This window comes from Sceloporus occidentalis, unplaced genomic scaffold, assembly GCF_023333645.1.
Source record: "Sceloporus occidentalis isolate IW3139 unplaced genomic scaffold, rSceOcc1.0.p SCAF_8, whole genome shotgun sequence".
In the NCBI taxonomy this organism is placed as follows: domain Eukaryota; kingdom Metazoa; phylum Chordata; class Lepidosauria; order Squamata; family Phrynosomatidae; genus Sceloporus; species Sceloporus occidentalis.
The window spans coordinates 19,332,894-19,350,984 of NW_028316988.1; the positions used below are offsets into that span (position 1 = coordinate 19,332,894).

Here is an 18,091-nt window from a genome sequence, read left to right on the forward strand (position 1 = left end):
CCAAAATGGGACCCAAAGCAGTCATCTCCCCTGCTCCCTGACATTCGACAGAAAACAGCAAACCACAAATTGAGGCCTATAGGAATAGATCACTTCAGTCTATCCCTAATGTTTAGGGATAAAAACATTTGCAATTAGGTCTGAATTACTGTAAGGTAAACATGCTTTGCTTTGCTATCATTGTGCCCCTGGAAGGCTGCAAAGAAGCATAAGTAGCCGTAGAGTAATTTTGAGTAGGAAGAACAGTGAGTGAAACTGTTTATTGACATCATAAAGTCTATCCAAGACAAGAAGCACCCGTTAAACAGGCAGATGCCTTGCACAGCCCAACCAATTGTCCATCCAAAGTCAGCCTGTGGCTTGACCATCCTACTACAGTTGTCTTGTATGCCAACTCTTTTGGACCTTGTTTTCTGGCCCTATTCCTGTTCCTTGATCCTTTCATGGGTCTGATTGTTTTGCCAAGCAGCAAGAAGAGAATGAGAGGAGCTGTTGGTCTTTGTGTGTATCCATCAGCATCCTTGTTCACCCAGTTCTCTACCCCACCTATCCCTATGCTTTCCTGATTGCATCCCTATGAATATTTGGTATTTGAAATTTTCTTCCATAACAGCGTCTTGAGATTGTTCAACACAAGCGAGTGGTGCACCTCCATTTGGCTTGCCAGGCCGCTGAGAGTCGTGCAGGTTTTCAGCTGCTTCTGCAGTTCATCTTTCAGGTCTGTTGGCACCCCATGGAGTAAGTACTCCTGCAGGAATGCACAGACTTTGGCCAGGTTGGGTTGGACCACATCACTCTTACACTGCTTCATGAGCTTGTCACAAGGCGCCATGCAATCCTTCCCGTAGGTACAGTCCACGTTCTGCTCGCAGTGCCTCCCCTTGAGGAACCCCTGGATTGTCATCTCGGTGGCTACCTTCCTGAGGTCCACCATCTTGAAGTCAAACTTCTCGTTGTAGCCCACGTTCTTGAAGCCTGCGTCGCAGATGTAGAAGTTCCCATATGTCCCGTGAAAGATCTCCTCTACGAATTCCAAAAGGCCGATGGCGATTTTGGCCCGTCGTGGCCAGGCTGGAGAGAACCACTGGTGGACAACACGGTGAACGGCGGAAGGCAACAGCGGCTGCAGAAACTGAGGGATGTCCATGGTGTAGAGGGAAGTGTGCGGGATCTTCTCGGTGATGTACAGGTCCCCACAATGCCCCAGGAGTCTGGAAGTGTGTTCTTTCTCATGCAAAGAGAGGGTCAATAAAAAATCATTCAGCTGAAGAAGAGCCCAGATGGACTTGGCTTCTGCAAGAGATAATTTCCCATCGTGACTGACATCGGCCACAGAAATGATTTTGTTCACCAGGTTTCCCAAGGAGGTCTGATCACCAAGAGTGGACTGTGGAAATAAACAAAGCAAAACATACACATCATCATCATCATCATTATTACAGTATTGATTTACAGTTGACCCTCTACATTTGCATTTTTGATTTTTGAGGATTTGATTATTTGCAGTTTTGGTTAATATATTCTGTCTAGGAATCGCTAGGTGTGCAACTCTTACCAGAAACTGACCATAGCGTTGTGCTGGAGAACCTAGATGTTCCTAAAGAAAACACTTCTCTAGGCATTTGCAGGTCTTCCAGCATGATTCTGTGAACACCGTCTGGCAGACATTGACCACAGAGTTGCACTGGAGGACCTGGAGATTACTAGAGAGCTGTTTTCTCAGCTAAAAAGAACAGTGTTTTTTTATTTGCATTTTTTCCCACATTCACGGGGGTCCTTCACCGCTAGCCCCAGCAAATGTGGAGGGACCACTGTATATCTTGCCTTTTCCTTCTTTTGGAACTCAAAGGTAGCTTACAACAGAATTCAACCAACCAACAAAAAACACTGGCAGAGATTCTACATCACACTCTACAACCCAACCTGCCATGCCAACAGAATAGCAAAACGGACTCACTTTTAAGAAATTCAAGAGCATCTCCCGGAACTCATCCATGGAGGTGCCCCTTGTCGGCTTGTTGAAGAGAACCACGTCTCTCCTGGGTGCGGACTCGGGGTTGCCGTCAGCTTTCAAGGCTTCTTCGATGCCACATTTGATGATCACTCCCTTCTCCTTCCAGAGCCCGCTGTACACCTGCAGGGAGCAAGAGGAAGGAGGCTGGTTATGGGTTGACAGCCAAAATCAGCTAACATTTACCTAAAATTACAGTTGGCTCTCTGTACCCAAGGATTTTTCATCCATGGATTCAATTACCGATGGTTTGAAAGTGTCCAAAATTAGCATAAGTTCCAAAAAGTAAAACTTGCTTTTTAAGGGACAGCATTTCACTATGCCACTGTATTTAATGGGACTTGAGCATCCACAGATTTTGGTATCCACAGGAGGTCCTAGAACCAAACCCCAGTGGATACCAAGGGCCCACTGTACTTGCCACATGGATATTTGTCTTTTCAGTGTCCAGGTCTCTCTTCCACAAACTTTTTGGACCAGGATGGAGAACCTCAAGCCTTGGATCTGAATCCAGCCTTTCTACATCTTCCCCGGACGGCCACATCCCCTTCCCTATGGCACCATCTTCTCATGTTTTCCCAAACCTGATGGTGTTTTCCCTCATTTTGAAAGCTTGACAATGTGCCTCTTCTTTGGCTGCATCCATGCTGCCGAAATAATCCAGGTTGACACCACTTTAACTGCCACGGCTCCATGCTAGAGTATTCTGGGAAGTGCAGTTTGTTGTGGCTAAAGAGAAAGCTAAATGTCTTGCGAGTGTCATTTTGAGAGATATTTAGAGAGCTCTGGTGTCACAACAAACTACAGTTCCCAGGATTCCATCGCACTGAGCCATGACAGTTAAAGCTGCATCAAACTGCATTATTTCTGCATTGCAGATGCAGCGTGGAATAAAATGTTACTGGTGACAACTTCGGTCCGAACATCCTAGTTTGCCAGGTCTGGGAATCTTGGGGATCACAGAATGTTGCTGAATTGCAACTCCCATACTCCTCAATGTCCATGCTGGATATGGCTGCTGGGAGTTGCAATCCAACAACACCCAGAAGGCCATGTACCACCTACCCATGCCATCCGCCTACCTGTTGGGTGGGAGAGGATGAGAGGCATTGCTGGAACACCAAGGTGTGATCCTCACAAAGGTCTTTGCAAATGGATCCGGAAATTATTCCTTTATTATATTGATCGCACTGGGAGGAAAAGACAGGAAGAGAAAGAAAGCATATTACAAGCCTACTGTAGTCAAATGTCTAGCAAAGACTTTTTTTAACCACGTCTTTTTATGCCCAGCGTGTCCTTTTTTATTTCTGGTCCTCATCCTCTGTCTAGCTGAAAGTCTTATGGATGGCAAGGGAGGGCTAGAGAAAGATAGATTGATCCCCATATTAATCCCAGTCCTGAGGTTAAAAGCTTCAAATTTCAGGGTCCTAAAACACATTAAAAAATCTCTGTGCAGCACCTAATGTAGAAATCTTGATTCAAATAGTTGTAATTGTACTGTTTAATAATAATAATAATAATAATAATAATAATAATAATAATAATTATTATTATTATTATTATTATTATTATTATTATTATTCAAAGAAGAACCACCCCCCTTCCAAGATGCTCTTAGTAGTTCTTCTTTTAAGATCCGTCAGCCTTGGAATTTATTAAATTATCCTACTCTCATCCTGAACCAAGATTCCTATAATCTTTTGCATTTATTTAAAAGTAACAACTGGGAAATGTTAAGATTGCCAGCTCTTTAGTGCTGTCTGTCATTTAATTAATCGCTTAATTAATACCTCGGTTCTAAAATGCTGAAAGTCCAACTTGAGTCAATCCATTAGATTTAAACATAAATGTAATTAAGTTACCCCTTCCCTTTAGAAAAATTCCTAGTGAATGTATCAGTTAATTGACTTTAATGAGCCAGTTCCCACCATTTTCAGATGCATCTGCAAACCACAAACGAGAGGAAAACTCACAATGATCATCTGGCAAGCGTGTCCCCGGCAGAGCTCCGAATAGGACGAATAATGCATGTAGACCACCCAGCTGCCAATGAAAATGCCCAGCCAGACAAAGAAGAGGTATTTCACCTTGATGCCAGGAAGACGGCTCTGCAAAACGGAAAAATTAATTAAGGGCTCAAGCAAATATGTCCGGAGGGGGACAAAAATAAAGGTATCTGGCTTCTTGGAGAGAGAAGAGCGGCCAAGCACTACTCCATCGTGCCTTGGCCCCAGAAGCTGTTGAGATGCACTTCATCCATCCTAATTGCCATTGCTTTGGCCTCTTCCATACCAGATGCGATGCTAGACTGCAACTCTCATCAGCCCCAGTTGTTGTTATGTGCCTTCAAGTCATTTCCGACTTATGGCGACCCTAAGGTGAACCTATCATGGGTTTTCCTTGGCAAGAGTTGTTCAGAGGAGGTTTGCCATGGCCATCCTCCGAGGCTGAGAGAGTGTGACTTGCCCAAAGTCACCCAGTGGGTTTCATGGCCAAGTGGGGAATCAAACCCTGGTCTCCAGAGTCATAGTCCAACATTCAAACCACTGCGCCATGAGTTGGCTCTATCATCCCCACCCTGCATAACTAATAGTGAGGAACGTCAACAGTTGCACTTCCACATCTGGAGAGCTGCAAGATTCCCAACCGTGGTTTGGGCCTATTCAAGTAACTTTTCCAAACTCCAACCCAAGATCACCCACCTTCTGTTCTCTGGAAATTCTGGCAATGAAGAGCAATGTGGTTGTCTTGTAGAGAGGGGTATTTCAATCCCTGCATGCCCAAACAGAACAACCCAAGTTGCTGGATATTCTGCTGAACCACATTCCCTTCTAAGGCAGCATCCACACTGCAAAAATAATCCAGTTTGACACCGCTTTAACTGTCACGGCTCAACGCGTGTGAATTGTAGGCTTTTGTTCATTTTTAATAATTTTATTGAAAACAAACAATTAAAAGATACAAAGTCAATCTTCCAACATACATTCACCCATTCACATTTTTTTTCCATACTCGCAGGCTGGGAATTGTAGTCTTGAGAGACATTTAGCCTTCTCTGTGCGACCACAAGATTACATTTGCCATAATGCCATAGCAATGAGCCCTGGCAGTTAAAGCAGTGTCAAACTGGATTATTTCTGCAGTGCAGACACAGCCAAAGATTGCATTCAAGGGCTGCTGTGAAAACACTCTGCTTTGGCTAGAAAAAAGAGCTCGAGACAGAGACAGTTTTGCTTTGCATTTGGAAGAGGATATGGAGAAAGATGACCAACAGAGTGCTTTGGAGGACAAGGGACTGACTTCAGTGCGTCTGCTCCAAATTCCGATTCTGCTTACTAGAGGATCAGATGGGCTCAGTTATGCAATGGGAAATTGGCCAATGTCACCGAGGACCGACCTGAAATAGCCACAGAATTGACTTTTGTCTTTGCGCATATGGAGCAGAGGTGGGTAAAGTTCAGCCTGTGTACCACATATGGACCCCAGGGCTTTTGTGTGTGTGTGTGCCCCTGGGATCATAGGGCTATTTTTGTAGCCCCCAGTGGGCATGCGTGTGTGTGTGTGTGTGTGTGTGTATATATATATAATTGGGTGACCTTGGACAAGTCACATTCTCTCAGCCTCAGGAGAAGGCAATGGCAATACCCCTCTGAAGCAATCTTGCCAAGAAAGTCGGAAATAACTTGAAGGCACACAACAAATAAAATATCATATTCTCATATATGTATCTATCTCCCCCAAGAGACCAGCTGGCTTTTTTATTCCCAAGAGGAGATTTAGCCCTCCTGTATGGAAGGCTATACTTGGAATATCAGAATTATGTAATGGTCATTTTGGGTCTATCAGGACTTACTTGATGGAAATTATAAGCCTGGTTTTCAAACCCCAGGAAACAAATGCAACTCCTCAAAATCGAATTGATTAAACCGCATTAGAATAATAACCTGATTTGAATTTGCTTTACAGGTTGAATGGATGCCTCACCTTTTGGTCTTCCCCTTACAGCTTGCTAAATGACAACATGGTCCAATAGAAGGGCAATATATTCCATAACAAAATAATAATAATAATAATAATAATAATAATAATAATAATTAGGGTTTAAAACTAAAACTGGTTCATCTCAGATTCCTGGCCACAACTACAAAATCCTCCGTCCTCCAAAAATCTGGAGAAATATAAAGCTGAAGGTATTAGTTCCTGAGCGAATGACAGAAAAGCTTTCTGGGTTGAGAGCTAAGAGCATCCTAGAGCCAATGTGGTGCAGCAGTTTGAGGGTTGGACTTGGATTATGGAGTTCAGGGTTCGAATCCTGGCTTGGCCATGTAAACGCACTGAATCACAGAGTTGGAAGAGACCACAAAGACTATCCAGTCCGACCCTTTGGGCAAGTCACACTCTCTCAGCCTCAGAGGCAATGGCAAACCCACTCTGAACAAAGCGTACCAGGAAACCCTTGTGATAGGTTTGCCTTAGGGTCGCCATAAATCAGAAACGACTTGAAGGTACACAACAACAACAACACAGCACCCTTGCATATCTTTGCATGGAACGGGAAGGCCAGGGCAATGATTTTTACCATTTTACTATTAGGAAATGGAAAAGAAGGCTTCCATTAAAACTGGTAGTCCTCTGCAAAATGGTGGAGCTTACCTTGCACTCCAAATAAAGGAAATGTCATTTACGAAAGCAGAATTCTTGTTCACAGGGCGACACTCTCATTTGGCTCCCCTGCTGCAGATGAATGTTTTGCGTGCTCCAAATAAAGTTGCCAAGCTAAATAAAGGACAGAGCTCCTATACGTTTAAGGTTGTTGCCGTGTGCCTTTAAGTCAGTTCCAGCTTGTGCAAACCTATCGTGGGGTTTCCTTGGCAAGTTTCTTCAGATGCCATTGCCATCCTATGAGGCTGAGAGAGTGTGACTCTCCCAAGGGGTTTACATGTCCGAGCCAGTATTCGAACCTTGGTCTCCAGAGTCACAGTCCAATGATCTAACCAATGTTGGCTCTAGCTGTGTAGAAAAGAGGATTTCAGCAGTTCGGAATCACTAAAAATGAGCATTTGCTTTAATGATATACTTCCCCCCCACACACATTAATTGGGTACAATTTATATCACAACCATACAGCATGGTGTAGTGGTCTGAGCGTTGGACTAGGACTCTGGAGACCTGGGTTTGAATCCCGGCTGGGCCATGAAACCAACTGGGTGACCTTAAGCAAGTCTCACTCTCTCAGCCTCAGAGGAAGGCAAGGGCAAACCCTCTCTGAACAAACCTTGCCAAGAAAACTCCTTGATAAGGTTTGCCTCATCCTCATCAATATCATCAATTCTCCCCTGCTTATTCCATAGGTCAGAAATGTCTTGAAGGCACACCACAGATTCCCATTCCTAGGGGGTCTGAAGTGTGGGGGTCTGAATTGCCCAGCTGGGACTAACCCTGCATTTAGCCCTCCACTCCCATCATCATTGCCATCAATATCATCAATCCCCCCCTCCACCTCTTCATCCATAAATCTTAAAGGACTTGAAGGCACACCACAACCAACACCTGATCCCCATTCCTAGGGGCCTGGACTGTGGTGGTCTGAACTTCCCAGCTGGGACTAACCCTTGCATTTAGGTCTCCACTCCCATCATCAGCCACATCATTGCCATCAATGTCATCAATCCCCTCCACCTCTTAAACTATACATCTGAAATGACTTGAAGGCACACCACAAAACAAATCTGATTCCCATTCCTAGAGGGTCTGGACTGTGGGGGTCTGAACTGCCCAGCTGGGGCTGACTCTAAAATGTAGGCCTCCACTACCACCATCTCCATCATCCCCATCCTCATCAATATCATCAACCCCCCCTCACTTTACAAAAATGTCTCAAAGGCACACAACAACAAAAACCTGATTCCCATTTCTGCCAAAGGGGGGGATCTGAATTAGCTGGGACTAAACCTAGCATTTAGGTCTCCATCCCCATCATCATCATCATCAATTTCAATATCATCAATCCCACTCTTTATGGAAATGACTCAAATGCACTCACAAAAACCTGATTCCCATTCCTGGAAAAGGGGGGGGGGGGAGTGTCTGAATTAACTGGGAATAACCCTTGCATTTAGGCCTCCTCCAGTATCAGCATCATCACCATCATCATCACCACCACCACCAAGATGATCAATACCTTCCTTCTTCTTACCTGCAGGCCCTTGGAAAAGGGGCAGAAAAGGACCAAGCGTCTCAGTCTCCTCATGCTGGGCTGGGCTGGGCTCCCCCCTCAACCATGGGATGGAAGGGGGGAGCGTGGGAAAGGAGGAAGAGGAGGGAGATTTGGGGAGATCTTGGCTGTCTTTCCACACACACACACACAGCAAATCTGCTTCTGCTTCTTCTTCTTTGCCTGCAGCAGAGAAGGAAGGAGAAGGGGGCGTCTCCTTGCAGGCAGATGGAGGGAGATCTCTTTGTTCCAGGTTCCCCCCCCTTCCAAAAAATAAAATAAAGAGGAAAAACCTCTTTGTGTTCTGCAGCAAAAAAAAGAGGGGGGGGGAGGGAAGCAAGGATGCAGCTTTAGCTCAATTGCTGCTGATGCTGCCAAGGCTGGATCAATGGCTCAGGGAAGGAAGAGAAGATGGAGAGGAGGAGGAGGAGGAAAAAGGGATGGAGAGGGGAGAGCAGCATCAGAATCAGCAGCATCAGCCTCCTCCTGAGCTGGTCCAGGCTGCAGGAAAGGCCCCCTCCATCCAAGAAGGATGCAGCTGAGGATGCTGCTGCCTCATGGTCCAGAGAGCCCTCCTCGCCTGGCTGGAAAGCAGCCTCTCCAGCGGTTGCAAGCCTTAAAGGAGACGCCTTCCCCCCCTTTTCTGCCCTCCGATAGAGAGACCCTATGCATGCCTCCTCCTCCCAAATCCACAAAACAGGGATGTTTTTATTGGCCAACTAAAATGCACAAAATACATGGTGCAAGCCTTTGAAGCACCACTGGCTTCTTCATTAGGCAAAGGAGCAGATAGATAGATAGATAGACAGACAGACAGACAGACAGACAGACAGACAGACATGAATGACAGCCTCAATTTAGTACAATAACATCCCAAATCCACAAAACGGATGCTTTTATTGAACTGACAAAAATGCACAAAGTACATGTTGCAAGCTTTCAAAGCTCTACTGGTTTCTTCATTAGGCAAAGAAGCCATGCCAGGTTTCCTGTATGTGTATGTATAGATGTGTGTGCACGTATACATACACACACATACGTGCGCATACAGATTTGGTTCTTTCCTACCTATGTTTGATCATGTCTGCCCTTCTGTCCCATCTGACACAGAGCTGTTCCCCAGCTGGCTCTGCCTTTGTTCCCATGGCTCTGTCCATTGTTCCAGAAGGAGGCCAGTGCCAAGCTTCCCACATGCCCCTCTTAACCGTGGGAAAGTTGTGCTGTGTGTGGCTTGGTTGCAAGGAACAAAAAAGATGCCATTTGGCTGGCAAGTGGCCTTCCAAAGTCTGCAGAGGAGGAGGCCCAATGGCTGAGACTGGGAGAAGGCACCCATTTTGGCCAAACAATAATCTTCCAGGGGGTGGTTGAAAGGAAATCCCAAGTCATTTTGTCACATATTGTGCGCCTCCAAGTCATTTTGGACTTATAGGAATTCATGATTTTGGAGACCAGGGTTCAAATCCTGCCTCAGCCATGGAAACCCACTGGGGCGGCACTGGACAAGTCACACTCTCTCAGTCACGTATTGTGTGTCTCCAAGTCATTTTTGACTTACAGGAACCCTAAGATGAACCTATCGTCGAGTTCTCTTGGCAAGATTGGTTCAGAGGAGGTTTGCCGTGGCCTGAGGCTGAGAGTGTGTGACTTGCCAAAGGTCACCCAGTAGGCTTTGTGGCCAAGCTGGGAATCGAACCCTGTTCCCCAGAATCCTAGTCCAACACTTAAATCATGACACAACACTGGCTCTCAAACTTTTGTTGTGTGCCTTCGAGTCGTTTCCGACTTATGGTGACTCTAAGGGTTTTCTTGGCAAGGTCAGTTCGGCAAGAGGAGGTTTGTCATTTCCTTTCCCTTGAGGCTGAGAGAGTGTGACTTGCCCAAGGTCACCCAGCAGGTTTCCTCTGAACAAACCTTGCCAAGAAAAACCCATGAGAGGTTTGCCTTACAATGGCCATAAGTGAGAAAGGACTTGAGGCCACACAGTGACTACAAGATGATGATGATGATGATGATGATGATGATGATATAATTTATATCCCATCTTCCTCCCAATACAGGGACTCAAGGCGGCTTACAAATCTAAAACAACCCAAGTTAAAACACTATAAAACATGCAACATACGAGTTTAACAAATAATTCAACAATTCAAATAATTAAAAACATTACATTATTAAAAGTTTACATTCTATAAAACAAAACAAAACAGATATATACACACAAACACTGAGTCCCAAAGGTCCATAGTTCTGGAAATGGCCTGTGGTTGAAATGCCTAATTTAAGGCACTAGATGGCACTTCAGCACAAAGAGAAGTCTTGCTTGGCTAGGCTTATTGAATCAATGGGGTTTGCCTATGGCAGTGGTTCCCAACCTGTGGGTCGGGACCCTTTTGGGGGCGAATGACCCTTTCACAGGGTCGTCTAAGACCATCGGAAAACACATATTTGCATGTACCAATGAAAATAATTGTATGGTTGGGGGTCGCCGCAGCATGAGGAACTGTATTAAAGGGTCGCGGCATTAAAAAGGTTGGGAACCACTGGCCTATGGGTTTATGCACCATTCTGCAAATGATTCCAGGGTTTATACCCGAATTGGACTCAAAGAACAGGATTCAACCCACTGGCTAACATCACAAAATAGTTGTTTTGCTCTTTTTTTATTTCATGATCACTGAAATGAGATATTTTTCCTTTTTCCTCCTCTGTCAAAATGTAAAAAAGTAATTTATTCATCAGCTAGTTTTGTTCTTATTAAGTAACACATTTCCACTAACAATCATAGTTATTATATCTCTATTCCCCTTGTTGCTATTTCTCCCCCATTTTTCTTTCATATACACCAAAACAATTCCCCAGTAATCCAGTGATTCTTGATTCGAACCTGTTTTCAATTTCATGGTTAACATACGGTAACTAGTTCCAACAAAATTAGCTCCAGCCTGTGTATAAGGTGCATATTGAAACATAAATGAATTTCACATTTAGAGTTGGGTGATGCTGGTGCTGGTGGTGCGCCTTCAAGTCATTTCCAACTTATTGTGACCCTAAGGTGAACCTATCACTGGTTTTTCTTGGCATGTTGTTACGAAGGGTGTTTGCCATTGCCATCCTCTGAGGCTGAGAGAGTGTGACTTTCCCATGGTCATTCCAGTGCTTTTCCATGGATTTCCAGTGTTTCCAGTGCCTGGATGAGAGATAGCACTGAACCTCATGGAGGAAACACAGAGAAATGTGGCTCTCCAAACTGTTGGACTTGCTCATCCAATAGCTCCTCAAGTACAGCCAGGGATTCAGCAGTTGAATTCCTTAATTGAGTTAATTACGCAGTGACTAAAATATGAAAATTAGCAATTTTGTTGGCTTTTCAGGGTGACACGTCCAAGGAGTGGCCATGATGGCATAAAACAAAGTGTATGTTACCCCTAGGGACTGCTAAAGAGTATAATTTAGTGAGATGATCTAATTTTGCAAAGGATGTTGACGAACTGAAGCGTGTCCAAAGGATGGTGACCAAAATGGTGAAGCACCTGGAAACCATGACTTATGAGGATAGACTTAAGGAGCTGGGGATGTTTAGCCTGGAAAAGAGATGGTTAAGAGGTGATATAATAGCCTGGTTTAAGTAGCTGAAGGGGTGTCACACTGAGGATGGAGCAAGCTTGTTTTCTGCTGCTACAGAGAATAGGACTAGGAGCAATGGATTCAAACTGGAGGACAAGAGATTCCATCTCAACATTAGGAAGAAAATCATGACAGTAAGGGCTGTTCAACAGTGGAACACACTCCTTCCTCAGAGTGTGGTAGAGTCTCCTTCTTTGGAGGTCTTTAAACAGAGACTGGATGGCCATCTGTCGGGAGTGTTTTGTGAGTTTCTGCATGGCAGGGGTTGGGCTGGATGGCCCTTGGGGTCTCTTCCAAATCTATGATTCTATGATTCACATTCTCTCATATAATGCAATGAATATACCTGGCACTCTACAAAGCAACCTAAGGAAAATGGACGTCCATCCTCCTTTATCCCGTCCAGAAAGCTTGATTGAACATGATTGCGCAAAAGGCTTTCTCACTACATCACGCTGATCCCATGAACGTCCCATCAATGAAGTGGAACTGTATTACCGGGATCTTCTGATAATACAAAACTAAGGGTAATGAGGGGACAATTCCACTTCATTCATGGGACATTCACAGGATCAACATGATTTAGCGAGAAAGCCTTGCACACGATCAAGTTCAATTGTGCTTTCTGGACGGGACAATGTCCCAATAAGCACAATGTTGTGTGAAAGTCCTTCCTGCGATCGCGTAACAAGCATGGGATAAGGACAGGGACAGGACAATGACATTCCGTGCCGTCCCCCGTGTGATAATGTTCCTGTGTGATAATGTGATAATATGATTTCATTGCAATCCTCCTCCATTGACAGATGCAAGGGGAAAGGAAATTTAACTCACGGGGGTCCTCTTAACTCTGACTGTGGCTTGCTAGCAACTCTCTGGAGGAGAGCAATTACAACTAATTGAATTTTCTCTCCTGCCATAATTTGAGCTCCATAATTTATGAATGAGGCAGAGAACCAGTGTGGTGTAGTAGTTTGAGTGTTGGACTACCACCCCCAGAGACCATGGTTTGAATCCCCTCTCAGCCATGGAAACCCACTAGGTGACCTTGCTCAAGTCACATTCCCTCGGGCTTTATCTGCACTGCATGAATAATCCAGTTTGACACCACTTTAACTGCCACTGCTTTAACTGTGAGGGGGGAATATTCTCAGGCCATGGATAGCTGAATCGGTGGATGCAAAATCCACGGATACAGAGGGCCAACTGTGCTAGCAGCTTGTTGCTTGCAAACTGAGTAAGGAAGATTTTCCTCTTGCCGCCTGACCTGGATTCATGCCATTGCTCCACAGCTTCACTCGGGGAACCAGACCTAAACAGACAACTATTCTTGCATAAGCAGGAAGAAAGAGAAAAAAATCATGGCCTGACTTCAGGAGACAAAAGAGGCCTCTGTCTGCCCTTTTCCTACATGCCTCACCGGTCTGATAGAAATTTGCCTTCCCTTGCCTCCTGTTTTGTGTTGTTAATACAATCTTGACTCATGGCAACATCTCCAAGACTATGTGGCCATGTTCTAGAAGAGAATATTCCTGACATTTCGCCAGCATCTGTGGCTGGCATCTTCAGAGAATGCTGACATGGAAGATAGTGGGATGGGGAGAGATACACACACACACACACACACAGTGTGACCCTAGGTAGAGAGGGTCTGTATACACAGTGTGTATATATATATACATATATATCCCACTTTCTTCCATGCCAGCATTCTTTGAAGATGCCAGCCACAGATGCAGGCAAAACATCAGGAATAAACACTTCTAGAACATGGCCACATGGCCCTAAAAACCCACAAAACAACTATGGATGCCGGTCATGAAAGCCTTTAACTTCACATCTCCAAGACTCCCTGTCTTCCACTACTTTTCTTAGCTCTTGCAGATGCAAACCTGTGACCTCCTTCCTTAATGGAGTCCATTTATCTGGTGTATGCTCTTTCTCCTTCCATCCATCTTTCCTAGCATTATTGTCTTTTATGAATTGTGCCTTCTCATGATGTGGCCAAAGTACAACAGCCTCAGTTTGGTCATCTTGGTTTACTGGGAGATTTCTGCCTTGATCTCTTCTAGGACCCATTTATTTGTTCATTCGGCTGTCCATGGGATCCTCAGCACTCTTCTCCAGCACCACATCTCCAATGAATTGATTTTCTTTTTATCCATTTTCCCAATTGTCCAGCTCTTGCATCCAGACATGGTGATGGGGAATACAATGGCTTACGTGCTTCTAACTTTAGTGCTCAGTTGCATATCTTTATTCTTTAGGATCTTGTCCAGTTCTTTCATAGCTGGCCTTCCCAGTTCTAATCTTCTTCTGATTTCTTAACCACAGTCTCTATCCTGAACAATGTTTGTTCCAAGGTACAGGGGCTCTTTTACTATTTCTGTTTCCTCATTGCCTAGGTTGAACTGATGAATATCTTCCGTGGTCATAATTTTTGTTTTCTCTATGCTCAGCAGTAAACCTGCCTAGTTTCGTTTTGGCAAGTCTTAGCCCTGCTAAGCTCTATGGTGTGGCAAAAAGTCCCAAAGCAGTTTCTTCCACAAACAGAAGGAGAAGGAACAGGGCCTGCCATTGCAGGGGTGTTAAGGGAACACATACCCAAATGAGCTTCTTTCACACCAGCTAAATACAGGGCATTGTCTCCATCTCTGTGTTCAGGTTTCATTCGGCTCCAGGCCCAGTTTTTGCATTGGAAGTGAGGTTAGGTCACAGGGCTCCAGAGCATGCATAGAGTGCATTTCCCTCATTGCTGAGTGACTACAATGATAGAGAAAATGTAGCCCCATAAGACCATACCCTTCAACTGTCCCAATTTGGCAAGGAGAGTCCCGACTAATCCTCTTATCTCATTTTTCAATTCCTTTAAAAATTTCCCAGTTTCTCTCTCTGGCAAACAAATAAATAGGTCTAAGAGCAAACCAAAACTGAACTCTCCTTAGAAGCCAAAATGATTAAACTGAACCTAACATTAAATAGAAAAGACAATAGTGTTTCATAGTTGTGTGCCTTCAACTCGTCTCCGACTTATGGCAACCCTATGGTTGCCATCATGGGGTTTTCTTGGCACGTTTCTACAGAGGTTTGCCCTTGCCATCTTCTGAGGATGAGAGAGTGCGACTTGCCCAAGGTTATCCAGTGGGTTTCCATGGATGAGTGGGGATTCGAACCCTGGTCTCCAGAGTCATTATCCAATGCTCAAGCCACTACACCACACTGCCTCTTCCACAATTTTACTACACCATTGTATGCAATAAGACTTGAGCATCCACAGATTTTTGTATCCGCAGGGGGTCCTGGAACCAAACTTCAGCAGATGCCATAGTCCAAAAATTACTTCTAAACTCTGGGTTTTGGGTTTCATATATTCCGCTTTATCCTTGGCAGAATGTTTCCCGTTAAAAATATTGCTTGCTTGCTTGCTTCATTGCTACTTGCTTGTGAAATCACTTTTGGAAAAGCTGTTGCATGCGACCTTTCCGACAGAGGCAATAAATCAAAGCAAACAACATCACATATGTTACTGGGGCTGAAGTAAAGGCAGTGCAGTGAACTCCCCACTTGGCCTCTTGTCTTCCTCACCAAAACGTAGTAACTGTGGCCTCACATGACAGCATCCAAAGTCCACAGACAGAACCGTTGGCCAAATCTTGCAACCATCGTGACTGAGAAATATACACTGGCACCTGTGCATTTTGGAAGACCACAGGAAATATTGATAGGGGGTCAACTTGAGAGTCGCTATAAGCTGGAAACGACTCGAAGGCACACACAACAAAGAAGACCGTACTTGTAGAGAGATCCTTTAGCACTGTGAAGTCGAAGACTTTCATGGCCGGCATCCATCGTTTCTTGTGGGTTTTTCGGACTATGTGGCCATGTTCTAGAAGAGTTTATTCCTGACGTTTCATTGGCATCTGTGGCTGGCATCTTCAGAGAATGCTAGCATGGAAGTGAGTGGGGTATATATACTGTGTGACCCTTGGTGCTGGCGAAACGTCAGGAACAAACTCTTCTAGAACGTGGCCACATAGTCCAAAAACCCACCAAAAACTATTAAGTCTACTTCCTCAGATGCATTTGGACAAAGCAGACCCTGACCGGAGAACGGTTCTTTGCGGCTTGAGCTGGACTGAAGAGCGTTAAGATGCCTTGTGCAAACTGAAAAGGGAGACCGCTGACTTAGGGGCCACGGCGGCTTTGATCTTCCGAACAAATCGCTGTGCTTGCTTCTCTTTTAAAGCGTTAAAGCAGCTTAACCACCCGATCCTCTTTAAGAGCGAGGGTAAAAATACCCACGCTGGAAAGAAAGCACAGGGTCTGGATGTCCTCTTTTTGGAAAGCGCTCCCAACGCTTGGAGAGGTCTCCAAGACCATGTCCTGGGGGAGAGGATTCTGTAAGGAGGAGAAAAGAAGAGGATTTAGCTAAAATAGCCACATTATCCCACCGGTTGGTTATCTGGACCCCGAGTGACCCATCAGGAATCGCTCTGGATCTAGTCCCATTCAAACAACCAGCAAACATATCCAGAGATGGATGCTTTTTCAGCAACGTCTGAACCAAGACCACAAACATCTTCAAAGTGTAGGGTTGTGACTAACATCATCATCATCATTGCAACAGGCCTGTTGACTAATAAAGGCTTTGTGTCGTATGTAATTTGTAAGCCACTTTGCATCTCAATTTCGGGGGTGAAGCGGGATATGAATATAAGTATAATATCAACAACAGCAGCAGCCATCTGATTAAAGCCTGACCATAATAGACATCAACCCCAATAAATGCAGGTATTAAAACCACACACAAAAATGGGCGTTTCCAGATGAGCAAAGATCATGTTTTCTGTCTCTCTTTGTAGCTTCTGAACAAACAGGTTTTGCCGTCCTGTTTTTTCAAAAGGTGAAAGTAGGAAGGGCAGAGAGGCCTGGTTTCTTCCAAACTTCCCTTCGACTTTGTCGAGCTCAAACAAGGGATTCTTGTGGCGGCAACCTTCAAAGCCAGCAGCTCCTTTTGGCGCAAGAGCCATAAAAAGCTTAATCTTTCAAGGGATCACACAGGGTTGCAAGGATGGAAAAAAACAACTGGCTTTCCAAATGTGGGACTGTCACTCCCATCATCCTTTGTTGTCCAGGGATAATGGGACTTACCATCCAATAAAATCTGCAGGGTCACAGGTTCGCCAAGACGCATTTATTGCAAGAGATGCCCATTTCAGCAAGGGATCCTTGGCTTTAAAGGCGGGGTGCATTCCTTATTAATACATTATCCTTATTAATATTTAATATATAATCATGGCTGGGTGGCATTTATATGGTATGCATGTACTGTATTAGATATCTCAGAAGGCCTATTTCACTCATATATATATATATATATATATATATCACTTTTTGTATATGTTAATGTAATTTTATACATAAGTGGGCCCTTAGTATCCACTGGGTTTTGGTTGCAGGATCCTCCATGGATAACAAAATCCATGGATGCTCAAGTCCCATTATATATATATATACAGTATATATATATATATATATATGTAGGTTCCATTATTATTTTACAGACCCTGAAATCTTCCTCCATTGTGGAAGGGCTTCTGTTACCTTAATAACTCCAGCTCCAAAGACTTTACAGAGAGCATGGAGAGGTCTAAGGTATCTGAAGGACTCTGGGAGATATAGTCCAAAGCTAGACAGGGGATTCTGGGAACTGCAGTGAAAAAGTCTGAAGTAGGGTGGGAAGGAAGGAAAAGAGGAAGAAAAGATGAAGGAGGGCAGGAAGGGGGAAAAGAAAGGGATGAAGGAGGGATGGAGGGAAAGATGAGCAAAGGAGAAAGGGGGGAAAGTCTGAAGGAGGGAGGGAAGGAAAGAAGGAAGGAAGGAAAAGCTGAAGGGAGGGAGGGAAGGAGAAAAGGGGAAAAGTCAGAAGGAGTGTGGGAAGGAAAGGAGGAAAGCAGAGAGGGAAACAGTCGGAAGGAAGGAAGGAAGGAAGGAAGGAAGGAAGGAAGGAAGGAAGGAAGGAAGGTGAAGGAGAACTACAAGAAAGGAAGGATGGAGGGCTGAGTAGGCAAAAGTCTGAAGGAGTGTGGGAAGGAACTGGAAGGAAGGTCGGTCTGAAAGAAGGTGTGGATTGTGGATAGAAGGCCCGAGGCAAGGCCGGGGAGGCGGAGGGGGAGGCGGGCGGGGCGTGTCTGCTGCTGGGCCTCCTCCTTCTGGGCTTAAGGGCCGGGGCAAAGAAGAAG

The 18,091-nt window shown here is 44.8% G+C and overlaps 1 protein-coding gene across 3 annotated transcripts; it reads right to left on the reverse strand.

Annotated features, from left to right (window-relative positions):
- Positions 1 to 15: 15 nt before the first annotated feature.
- LOC149308115 (divergent protein kinase domain 1B-like) lies at positions 16 to 9,365 on the reverse strand. Of its 3 annotated transcripts, XM_089535104.1 has the most exons (6): positions 9,294 to 9,338; positions 8,208 to 8,408; positions 3,985 to 4,119; positions 3,094 to 3,201; positions 1,958 to 2,134; positions 16 to 1,387 (listed from the first exon to the last, which is right to left on the reverse strand). In XM_089535104.1, exons 2-6 carry the CDS (start codon positions 8,259 to 8,261, stop codon positions 575 to 577), a joined length of 1,287 nt encoding a protein of 428 aa, XP_089391230.1. In that variant the 5' UTR covers positions 8,262 to 8,408; positions 9,294 to 9,338; the 3' UTR covers positions 16 to 574. The 3 variants fall into 3 exon arrangements, with proteins under 3 accessions (XP_089391230.1, XP_089391234.1, XP_089391233.1); XM_089535108.1 differs by lacking the exon at positions 8,208 to 8,408 and having other exon boundaries at positions 9,294 to 9,365; XM_089535107.1 differs by lacking the exons at positions 8,208 to 8,408; positions 9,294 to 9,338 and adding an exon at positions 6,665 to 6,922.
- Positions 9,366 to 18,091: the final 8,726 nt, after the last annotated feature.